A 12,722-nucleotide genomic window follows, 5' to 3' on the forward strand; every position below is an offset into this window, starting at 1 on the left:
GGAAAATGTTTTATTCTGTTTCTTTAAGTTCTCCAGGAAGAATGATAAATCTTTTTTTATAATAAATTTTTTAATACTTTTAGCTAAAATTTTTATCCATAAATTTAAGTTTATTAATAAAACACCATATTTCTGCCTTTTTATAAGGATATGGAATTGTACATACAATCAATATCAGACTCAACCAACAAAAAGGCTCTCAGAACAATATTTATATATGTAGATTTTTGCGCGTACTCATATAATAATTGTTTTTTACCCCTGATTTTGTATGTTCATATTCTGTTCTTTCGTAAACTTCATCTGTTCGTATGGTGTATACTCATTGTGTTTCAATAAAGTTCAATTTAAAAAAAGTACATTCTAAATGAAGCTTCAGACGTCACTAATCATGTGACTCTGGCCAAACGAATCAAGCCTCGACACAGTGCTTCTGAAGCAGTGTGTTGATCTTTTTCACACACGCACCGGAGCGTCAGCTTCAAGCGGACCATCACTACCTCTCACATCTAAAGGTTAGTGCCAAGGTAACTTTGAACTGAGTTCAGTCAATTTCGAGTTTTTCGAAGTTTTCTGAATGAAGTTTTCTGTTGCTCTCTGTGAGAGAAGACCGTTAAAGGCGAGGCTCTCCAGAGTGCAGCAAAACAGGAAACAGCAGCTGGGTGTGTGTAAGTGTGCAAACGAATAGATTAGAAGTGCAAGTGAGCCACGAGTATAGAAAGGTCAAATTTCGTGAGTTGTTTTTCTCACCACTGATCACGCGCTCAACACTCTACACATACTTGCATCACACGCGCGCTCTCAAGCATCAGTATTGTACAATTGACTATGTGCACGTTAGCATATGCTACTTCCGGTGCGGAAACTCCTGTGGGGAGCTTTGTTTCCGGTGTCCTATTCGCGCCTGGTTTACGGTCCAAAACAAGTTAAGCAAATGAATGAATCAAGCGGCGATTTACATTTCTATAGATGTCTTGGGCATTTACCCAATATATCTGTAAATGATGTTCATTGACTTGTCGATATTTTTCCCCCGCGCCTCAGAGCAAAAGAGAAAATGGATTCAAATGTTATATTTCTCAGCTGTCCCTCGTTTATCGCAGGTGTTATGTTCTAAAAATAACCAGCGATAGGTGAAATCAAGTTGCCAATTTTATTTTTTGACGGTGCAAAACGTTTCGTGGACATACAGTACTGCACTTCAGAGTCACACTGGTAGCGATCGATGCAGCGATTCTGTACTGTACAGGAGAGACGTCACGGAGGAGATCGTCTGCAGCGATCAGGACGCAGGACACAATGTGACGTAAAAAAAAGCATGCAAACTTGCACTAAAAAATCCACGAAACAGCGAGGTGAAAGGTGAACCGCGTTATTAGCGAGGGACCGCTGTAATTTTGAAGGTAAGTCACAACATACCCTTCGTAAATACTAATGTATAGAAACCGTTACCAGCAATCATTCATTTTTTGTGTGGCTTTTTTCACGGTTTGTTAACATGCTGTGTAGGTGTGTACTTGACTAGCTGATATCGACATAACAGGGGAAACATCTGGTTTGACTATTCTTCACCTGTAGTTTGAATGCTGAACATTTGCCTGTTTAAAACATAATAACTGTCACTATACAGAGATGTGCTTCTGAATGTGGACGATGTGTCTTCTGCTGCAGTGATGCAGTTCTGCTTGTGTTGAGTGATGTAAACAACTGATCGATCTAAACGCTTTAAACGTCAAAATTGATCATTAGATTTTTTATGACACAACAGTGGTGAGTGTTCCCACCTTCTGCTCTTTGTAACTTAACGCAATCTTTCCGTTTTCGAGTTTTGGACATGATTTTGGAGTATATCTTCGCAGTAGCGACTGACCGCAAAGTAAAGCTACCGGAAATGCACAACCCCACATCCGGTCTCAAACCAGGAAGTTAGCATTGTCTCGTGCACATAGTCAATTCTGGGCGTCACGTGAGTTGCAGGTGTTACCATATAACGGAAATCTCCATTGTTCTGTAGCAGTGGTTCTCAAACATTTCACAATGAGTTTCACCCTTACGAGCGACATCAAAGCACAGTAGTATAGGCAGTAGCAGTTTTTGATACGGGCGATTTTCATTTTCGCTGCACAACTAAAGCGTGCAATTTACTTTGTGTGCACTCAAATGGAGTCGAGTCAACCAGCGCAACCTCTGGCCAAGTACCATAGCCTACAGCCAGATTAACTTGTGACACACACAGTAGCGGTTTTTGATACGGGCGGTTGCCCGTATCAAAAAATCGTGGTGAGGGTTAGTTGTCTTTGCTTAATGATTGGTTTTAGTCTTGACAATCCTCATTGCTGGCATTGCATCTTTCAATGCCAGCAATGCCAGGTATCGGTGCTCAAGCCTTTTATGTTTGTTTCCAATAAGTTGCCCACCTCGGGAAACAAAAATGTGTTCTTTTACTTGTCAGATGAACATATGAGACACTTTGACTCTTCAGTGCAGTGTGGAGCCTAACAAAGATCTGTTTTGTGTCCCAGCTGATCAGCAGGAGGAGAAGAGTCTGACGGAGCAGCAGAGGAACATTTTCAGCTACTTGGACTCAGCTCAGCCACTACAGAGAAAACAATGAGCTCAACACAGAAGGTGACAGACAGAGCAGGGCGATATGACCAAAAATATTTATCACGATATACATTTGAAAATTTGCGATAACAATATAACTGACGATATAATTGACACTAGACAAAATACTTTACAACTCCACAAAAAACACAGTAATAACGACGGCCTGCTAGCATGCTCTACCACAAATAGTGTTTGTTGTGTATCTGATGGACGAAAGCTAAACCAGTTCCACATCACTGAAGTTGCAGCATTTTTACAAACCAATTCTGGTTCATCTGTTTCATTCAACGATCCGCTTTCACCCTTCTCATTCTCTGTCACTGCCATGTTTTTTCCTCCATGTGCGTGTGAAAACAAAGGCACTGCGCATGCGCGTTTTTCCCATATTCTATCGTGATATTTCATTTTCTTATCGTTGCCCAACATTATACCGGTATTACTGTGAACGGTATGATATGGGCCCGCTGATTGTGCACTAATCACACATTAAAATGAGCAAAAGAGGCAAAACTGTGTGCCAGAGTCAGGGGTCAGCGTTTTGTTTTTATGTCACAGCACCAGAACGATTGCAGGCGCTCATAAGTAGTTACCATAAATCACCACCTTTCATGGTCTCAGCACATCGACTCTGTTATTAAGAAAATGGGACAAGGCATAGCTATGGCTATGAAATGCTCTTTCTGTATCACTTCTTCAATTATGAAAGATGTCATTAATGCACTAGTAATGTCTCATCTGGAGTATTGTTCAATCACTTGGTCAGCAACTAATAAGACAGATCTTAACAGACTTCAGTTACTCCAGAATAAGGCGTCCAGATTAGTGTTAAGATGTTCATACTATACTAATATTGATAAAATGCATAATCAACTTTCTTGGCTTCCTGTACAGGCTAAAATATTCTATGGCTTACTTGTAGTTATAAAGAAAGCAATTCTGTTAAACACACCACATTTATTTCTGCTCAGCTGCAGTATCCAGATGAAATACATAATCATATTACACAGTTTTCAACAAACTGCAATTTAGTAAATGCTCGAGTTAAAAGTAACTTTTTGTAAAACTGTTATATTTAGAGCAACTTTTAAGTGGAATAAATTGCCTTATAAAATTAGAGAATTAGCACCTATTCAAAACTTAAATGAACACTTAAAAGCTGATTTACAGAACTTTTAGTTGTTGTAAATATTGTAAGAGATGATTTGTTTTTGAAATTTGTGTAATGTGCCTGAATGTTATTGATATTATTATTATTATTATTATTATTATTATTATTATTATTATTGATTGCTTATATTTTAACAATTGTGAAACCGCACTGTGGATGTAAGAGCCAAATTATGTGGATATTTTGAATCCACTTTATTGTGTAATATTTTATGTGATTATATTTGACGGAAGACTAGCAACATCTGTTGTGGAAGCTAATGGGGTTCCTTTTGAATAAACAAATAAACAAACATAAGATTTATTATCACTGAATAATTATGTATAAATCTATACAAATTATAGAAATATGTAATAGGAAACAACAATATGATATAAATTCTAAAATAATATAAAAGTGTGTGTGTGTGTGTACAATCAGGCGGGATGGGCATGATTTTAGTGTTTGAACAGTCATGAATTATTTTTAACACCAGGTTGGATGTAATGTGTTTGTACTACCAGCAGGTGGGGATAAGAGACCTTTAAGGTGTATGGTGCCACACTCCACCTTCAGGTTTAAAACTAGTGTTAATGGAGGGAGTTTGAAGGTTGAGTTTGTTCCACGACTGCATTTCACTCACTGCCTCTGTTTGTATCTCTGTCACTGCAGGAACAACATGGAGCGAGAAGTCAGCGCTCTCAGGAGGCCGACAAACCTCACAGAAGAAAGAGAGAGAAAAAACACACCTGTGACGAGTGTGGGAAGGGTTTTACTGGGAAGGCTGAACTAAAACAGCATCAGGTCATCCACACTGGAGAGAGACCGTTCAGCTGTGACTTGTGTGGAAAGTCTTTTTCCTTGAAGGGTCACCTAAAAAGACACCATCTCATCCACAGTGGAGTTAAAGCGTACAGCTGTGATCAGTGTGGCAGAGCTTTTACTCACAGTAGCAACTTACAGAAGCATCTAGTTACCCACTCTGGAATTAAGGCATACAGCTGTGACATCTGTGGAAAAACTTTCAGCCTGATAGGGCACCGAAATACACACCTACGCATTCACACCAGACATGATGTGTACTGCTGTGAACAGTGTGGCAAATACTTTGCTACAGACACACACTTACAACGACACATGTTTACCCACACTGAGGGACGACCTTATAAATGTGACCTGTGTGAGAAGACTTTTAAATCTCCACACTACCTGAGAGAACACCAACAGATCCACACCAGAAAGAGACTCTACAAGTGCAGTTACTGTGAGGTATGTATTTATATTGTTATCTTGTCATTTTAGCCTGACTGTTTGGAACAACTCTGCTCATTAAACTGTGTTAGCATGTTAGCAATTCTACTGCATGGAAAAGCAGCTCTGAGTGATTATTTAGATTTTCATGTCAGTTATGATTTTAGTATTACTGTAGTATTATGGTGGTAGTATTGTAGTTTTTGCAGCCCAGTAAACTGAGTGTGTTAACTGAAACAGTCAAATGTAATTGGACGTCTGCAGAGATGCTCTTTATTTCAGGCGACGTTCAGGATAAAAATGTTGAAGGACTGACTTACACTGTCTTTGTGTCTTTGTTTAGAAGCAGAGCGACACAGATGGATCCAGTTCTCAACCCTGTCATCACTGTGGTGGTGGGAAAGACTTTCATTGTGGCCTCTGTGGAAAAACTTTCAGTCAGCAAAAGACCCTAAAAAGACATCAACGTAGACACACTGGAGACAAACTGCAATACTGCAAAGAATGTGGGAGAAGCTTCACCATATCACATCACTTAAAACAACATGAACTGATTCACAGTGGGGTTAAAAAGCACCTCTGTGATCAGTGTGGGTCATCCTTCACCACTGCAGGTCAGCTTAAAACACACAAACGAGTCCACACAGGAGAGAAACCATACAAGTGCAGACACTGTGACAAAAGCTTCTCACATTCATGTAATCGTAACAGGCATGAATGTACACACATGGAAGGAAACTACAGCTGTGACCAGTGTGACAAGAGCTTCAGGAATCTCAGTTCATACTCCGAACACAAACAATCCCACGTTACTAATAAACTGTTTCACTGTTACCAATGTGCCCAAACATTCACCTCATTGTCTGCTCTGTGCAAACATCAGCGTGATCACTCAGGGCTGAAATCACTCCCATCACTGGATCACAGTGAATCTGAAGAGACAGAAAGATCCTCTGGTTTCAGTGTCAGACTCAAAAAGCTTGAGATCAGGCTCCACAGAGTTCAGATAGAATCATTTAAACTTGTGTTGAACTGAACTGGTTGCTGGGCCGAACTTCTACATAATACAGATTTACATGGGATCTTATTTTCTGTCGTTTTACTGAGTCAGTTTTGTCCTTTTTTCTCTGTCCTGGTTTTGCTCGTCTGTGAATAATTGAAACTCAGTCAAATAGTTCATTGTTCTCCAGCAAAACGTTTTGGAAACTCATGTTTAACCTTTAAAACTGACATGTTTTAGCACACAAGGCTTCATCGGGGAGTTCACTCATGATTGGACCATGAGAATAAAGGTTTTTAGTTCTTTCAAAGAGAGTCTTGGAGGTGTTTGATGTTTCTGTTTTTTCTGAATCCACCTGAATGAAAAACTACTTTTCTTGCTTCATGTAGTGTGGAAGTTTTTAATGTTTCTTTCATCTGTGATGTTCTTGAATGTGTTCACGTGAAGATGGTACAAATAAACTGTCCTTTTAACTTTAGCTCCTAATTTATTCATTATTTATGGATGTAGCACAGCAGCAGTTTCTTGATTAACACATGGAGGGCTCGGGATCTGATGGTAAATAATGTTTTGTGTCCTTGTACACATCATACAGCTCAGCTGTTCCACAGATGTCAGGTTTACACAGTGGGATGGTTTGTAAGAACGCAGCTCTCCTGTGGATAAACCCTTACTCTTAGCCTCAGGACCTCACACAGTCCCAGCAGGTTTGGTTAGAAGATTTATCCCTTATAACAAAACGTCACAGAGTCTCCTTTGCTGTGCTGTTTTCACAAAGAAACGTAAACTGAAGACCTGAACTTACAATGTTTTAATTAGTTTAGCAGATTCAGTGTCTCCATGATTGAATCTGCTGTTTTTGTGCTGCTGTTGGTAGAAAGCCGTTTAATACTGAAATGAACTGGCTGCGTGCATCTCTGAATGTAAATTGGTGCACTATTAATAGATCACTCTGGAACAGTATCGTCACCCTAATTTGCCCACTTAGTAAATCTCACTCTTTGCCAAGAAATTGAAATAAATCTTGTTTCCCTGCTGGATAGTGATCCACTGTAACTCTGCTCCTCCTTCCTGTTTAGGATTTCTGTGACTGAAGTAAAATTCCCTCCATCCATCACTTATCCCAGCTAACCCAAAGTAAAATAAAGTTTTGCTCATCTTAAAAAAGCATTACAATAATGGGCATTACCAATGCAAACTGAATAATACAGAAGATGAAAGAATAGACTTTGATCAGTTAATAAAGCTCATGATCTTGATTCATTGTGGCTGCTACACAGATACTTCTGGGTCACTTCTCTCAGTTAGGAACCTTCCTCACCAAAACTGACTGTTGGACCACAGCCCTGGTTTCATGAGAAATTGTTTCAGCCATGATTTCTCTTCCTGTATTTCAGAGTAAAGACTGAAGTGACAAATGGAAACATGTTTAAAAAACGCAATGTGAGAGAGACGTTGAGGTCCTTAGAAGTTACCCTTGGTTTTTCTGTCACCCTGCTAGATGTTACACACCTTGTTATTGGACTGATTTCTACTGCTGGACTACTCCTGGGGAGAGTAACAATACTCTTACTAATTAGCTCCCTTTCACACCGTTGGGGATATTTATTTTTGTGCTTGCAGCGCTGTGAGCCAGAACAGCGAGAGAAAAATCTGCAACAGCGACGAGCCGAATGCTTACGTGAATCCCAGCAGCTGCACATGTGCTACGCTGATTTAGAGGATATCTTTGCTCTGGATTTATATTTATACTTTTTCATTTCTATATGTTTCTTCTTGCATCTAAACAAAGATGATTCAATTTGCTAAATTTTGATGGCTCTTCGTGCTCGGGTGTAAATGAGACGTAATATTTGCTCTTGGTTTGGTTCTCCTGTACAGAACCTTGCAGAACAACAGAAACCTAAAAACATTATTTGTAGTTGTTATTCTTAGTTGTTCTGCTGCCTAAATACCACAGGGTGTAATTATGAAGTTATTGAGCTGCACAGCAGCTGGAACATAATGAAGTCTACAAGGTTAAAGTTTTCTCTTCACTTGTTGTTCTTTCTGCTGCTTGGTTTGATGGATCTGAGAGCTTTTGTTTTTATTACTGTTATTATAATTATCATTAATATTTTACTCTTTAGAAGCTTTAAAATAGTGTTTGTGTTTGAAAAAATGGATTTAAGAATTGAACAGAAACATCTGTCCTTCTGAAAATCGCCCAAAGACACGGAGACAAACTCAAAGGATGCAACCTGTAACTTTCTCTTCCTTCATGTCAGTACCATCATCGATTATTTATATAAAATGCATATAGCAACAGTAACACTTTAGTTTGGATTTCATGATTTCTGTAACTGGAAAATATTTTGTTTAAAGACAGAAGTGACCGCATAGTTGCAACATTAAAGTGAAATATTTAATAGTCTAATAACAGATTAAATGCTGTGTTGAGGCTGTCGTTTCAGGAGGAGAGAAGCTGCAGAGAGGCGTGTAAGACTGCAACTCTGCTTCCTGGTCCCAGCTCTGGATAGTCATATTTTAGGGGGTTTAATAAATTTGTCCATATTTCTAGAAATGAGAGCTGCTCCATCCAAAGTGGGATCGATGCCCTCTCTCCTAACAAGACCAGGTTTCCTCCAGAAGGTTTGCCAATCATCTATGAAGCCCACATCGTTTCTTGGACACCACTCAGACAGCCAGCAACTTCAGGAGAACATGTGGCTAAACATGTCACTCCTGGTCTGTATCCCAATTCAGGGTCTGCAGCCTTAAAGGCCGCATTTTAAGGCCGATTACATCACAGCAACGCGACGAAGGCTGTCCCAATTCAAAGGCTGCTCGAAATGCGGCCCTCAAATGCGTCCTTCATTTCCCTGAATTCTAAGGATGTGGCGGTGTAGACTTCGTGGCCCAACATATCCCAGATTCCATAGCGCGGCGGTGGCTGTGGATAATTTTGCCGAAAAAAACGGTGGAAGCGGAGCGGCCAAAGAGTAAACGTTTAAAAGTAAGTACTGATATGTCTCAAGAGGACCTGGAAAAACTAGTCCATGCATTCATTTTTAGTAGGCTTGATTACTGTAACAGCATCTTTACAGGTCTACCTAAAAGATCAGTCAGGCAACTACAGCTCATTCAGAACTCTGCTGCTCGAGTCCTCACTAAGACCAAAAAAGTGGACCACACCAGTCCGGCTCTGAGGTCTTTAGTCTGGCTGCCTGTCCGTCAGAGGATAGACTTTGAAGTTCTGATGCTGGTCTATAAAGCTCTGAATGGTTTAGGACCAAAATACATCAGTGACCTCCTGACCCAGTATGAACCTTCCAGATCCCTCAGGTCACCTGGATCCGTTTTTTTTAATCAGTTCCCAGAGTCAGAACCAGACACGGAGAAGCTGCATTCAGCTTTTATGCACCATATATCTGGAACAAACTCTCAGAAAGCCTCAGATCAGCTGAAACACTCAGTTTATTTAAATCCAGGTTGAAGACTCACCTGTTCTCAGCTGTATTTGAATAAAGCACCAAATCCACACTTTTAAGCTTAAATTATTTTAAATCAATTTTAAATCGTGCTTTTTATTTGTTTTTGTTTTTTAATGTCTCTGTAAAGCACTTTGAATGACCTTGTTGTTGAATTGTGCTAAATAAATAAACTTGCCTTACTGAATATTATGTCACTTATTTATGTGCAAATGTTTAATAATGAAGAACATTAAAACATTACTGTTGGCCACATGCCGGCAAAGTTATGTGACATTAGTGATGTTTGTACTAACTTGGTTTTAAAGCGTTTAAAATATTCACTGTTCAATAGTCGACCTTAATCTTACAGAGAATGTGATGATTTTATGGATAATTAAAGTCAGTCATATATCCACAAACACAACAAGCTGAAAGTCAGTGATGCTGCTCGGTTTGCAGTCCTGAATATCACGGCACAAGCAGGATTCACTGCACTGTTAATGTTAGCGATGTTATACTGCTGCCTCTGTTCGGTGGTGTTGAGCCAAACGGACTTTAACGTGTGTTTGAACGAGCTGACGGTTCACTCGTTAAGCTGAAAGAAAGATGCCTCCGTGCAAGCTTGAACATGTTGCGTGTGCCGTCGGAACTGGATTTCAGTCTAACCTAAAGTCCGTGTTGGTCCTGCAGAGAATCAGAGTTGGAAAAGTTGTTAATGTAGCAAAAAACAAAATGTAATGCAATCTCTTTAAAGCCATGATCTTTTTTTTATCGCTGTCACTGTAGTAGGTAAATGAGTCTGCAAAGTTAAAAAAACAGATTTACATTTATTGTTTATTACTTTTATCGAACATCATCCCATCCCATTTATACACATTTAAGAAATAACGTGGAAAATATCCCTTTGTTTGCATTTGGAGACTCAGCATTTGAACCATCCCAAATATCTGCATCAGGGAACCAACTTCTCAAGCCGGTAAAAAGGTCAAGGACACAGTTAGACAATCGCTAAACTAACCTGTTTTTGAATAAAAGAAAACCATATAAGCATGATCCCTGGAATCTCGGTTAAAAAAAAGTGAAGCACTACAAATTACTTTTCTTATGTTTAGTATACAGGAGTTGCTGCTCACACTCTGAGTTGCACTAGTGTGTCTGTCAGACGTCCCAAATGGACAGACCGCACGCGCACTCACGCCGGACACTGTAAGAGTCACAATGGTGTGGTGTCTCTTTACGACAACCCAAGTCAAGGGTTAAAGTTGTCATCCGTATGCGCCACTGACTCTCTCTGTGATTGTGGACATGTGCTTGCACGCTAGTGCACGAGGAGGGACGGATTTTATGTTTTACCTCTCCAGACACCTTTGTTTGCAACGTTATGGGTTGTACGAACACTGCGCTCTATGTTTGTTAAGCTACAGCCGTTCAACCGGGCTTATATGGTTGATGAAGAGAAGGTATATTAAAGAACACGCTGTGGAATTCCCAATGCCAGTGCGAGTGTGTATGCTTTTGGCTGCCCTGCTAAGTGTTTTGCCGCCTCCTCTCAACCACTAAACGCAACCCGACGTTACAAAATGGCGCCCAAACATCTTCTCTTGGACCTCAGTGTGCAGTATCTTCGAGCAGTTGATGATTGGTACATAACAAGGTTCGACGCGGCGAAGTGGCTGTCCGCCATGTTTCGCGGGAATGGACCTGGCTGGCTTGGACGCGGACGTTGGGAGGATCAAAGGGTCGCGGCGATGCATTTCCATGGCAACGTCTGGAGCCGCTCCAGCGCTGTTTGTGGACTGTGGTGCCGTTCTCTGTTTGGTCTCTTCGTCGTGGCTCCATTGGATGTGCGTGGACCTGCGTTTCCTGGGCATGGGTTCGATGCAGCTTTGCCATAGTTCCTGAATTTGCATTTTTTCTTATGTATTTCGTGTTGGTTACTGTTGTAACATGACTGTTGTTTAAGTTTTCTACAGTACTTTCTGGTACTGTTTTCACATATTATGCTTACTGTTGCTGTTTTTGAGGAAAAAGAAGAAACACAATGAAAGAAACAGGGAATTTCATTCTGTAATTGCCCTGGCTATCCTAAGTTTATTTTCTTTCTTTGGCATTTATTTAAATGGATATTCACCATGTGGGACACTGTCATGTATGCCAGTTTGTCGATATTGCACTGTACATTTCCCTGTTTTGGTTTCAACTTCTTATCCTGCTGACCATGTATGGAGGCTGGTTAAGTCTGGACTGTACCTTTGCTGTGTTCGGCTGGGGACAGCCTTTGTTTAACCCGGGGGGAATATGTAACAGTCACAATGGTGTGGTGTCTCTTTAAGACAACCCAAGTCGAGGGTTAATGTTGTCATCCGTATGTGCCACTGACTCTCTCTGTGATTGTGTGGACATGTGCTTGCACGCTAGTGCATGAGGAGGGACGGATTTTATGTTTTACCTCTCCAGACACCTTTGTTTGCAACGTTATGGGTTGTACGAACACTGCGCTCTATGTTTGTTAAGCTGCAGCCGTTCAACCGGGCTTATATGGTTGATGAAGAGAAGGTATATTAAAGAACACGCTGTGGAATTCCCAATGCCAGTGCGAGTGTGTATTCTTTTGGCTACCCTGCTAAGTGTTTTGCCGCCTCCTCTCAACCACTAAACGCAACCCGACATTACAACACCTCCGGACCTTATTTCCACGAGCCCTCGACTCAGCTGCAAAGTGCTTACGGGGTCAGTTTCATCAGAATTATCTGCCGTCATTCAGACATAAGTTGAGCAATGGTTTAACCAATTTTCCATCAAACCATGAAGGGATGCCGGAATTAAACAGAACATAGGATGTAAGTTAAGGAAATATAAGTTTGACTATGGAGCACATATCCTTCAGCGTTCACAATAATGGATTGCATTTCTCTCAGTCAACTAACTGTTTAGGGGGGAAAGTGGCTAATAGTTAGTGGGCTCTGTGTTTGTGGTTGTTGTTTTTTAATCGCACTAGGAGTGAACAAAAGCAGAAAACAACCCTGTAAAGATGCAGACTGTGAAAGTCTGGTTTATACCATAAATCTTACCAGCTGTAACTGAGTTTTTTGTGGTTTAAGTTATAAGTACGTGTCAAGACTTCTGTCTCCCAGCAACATTGCCGATGTGATTCTTCTTTTTTGTTCCCTATTAATGATCTACGGTAATTTGTGATATTGCCCCCATAAAATAATAAGGCTTTAATGAAATCATTGTGATACAGAGATTTGGATTCTTGTGC

At 40.3% G+C, this 12,722-nt stretch overlaps 1 protein-coding gene across 1 annotated transcript; it reads left to right on the forward strand.

Moving 5' to 3' along the window:
- Nucleotides 1-536: 536 nt before the first annotated feature.
- Nucleotides 537-6,486, forward strand: LOC146380629 (uncharacterized). Its single transcript, XM_084940224.1, has 3 exons — nucleotides 537-2,628; nucleotides 4,430-5,026; nucleotides 5,352-6,486. Exons 1-3 carry the CDS (start codon nucleotides 2,611-2,613, stop codon nucleotides 6,042-6,044), a joined length of 1,308 nt encoding a protein of 435 aa, XP_084796350.1. The 5' UTR covers nucleotides 537-2,610; the 3' UTR covers nucleotides 6,045-6,486.
- The last annotated feature ends 6,236 nt before the right edge of the window (nucleotides 6,487-12,722 follow it).

This window comes from Perissodus microlepis, chromosome 9, assembly GCF_051167445.1.
Source record: "Perissodus microlepis isolate ML-2025 ecotype Zambia chromosome 9, ASM5116744v1, whole genome shotgun sequence".
In the NCBI taxonomy this organism is placed as follows: domain Eukaryota; kingdom Metazoa; phylum Chordata; class Actinopteri; order Cichliformes; family Cichlidae; genus Perissodus; species Perissodus microlepis.

Coding starts and splice junctions, on each gene's coding strand:
- LOC146380629 (XM_084940224.1), top strand. Junction 5,027..5,351: donor ACAAGTGCAGTTACTGTGAG/GTATGTATTTAT, acceptor GTCTTTGTTTAG/AAGCAGAGCGACACAGATGG.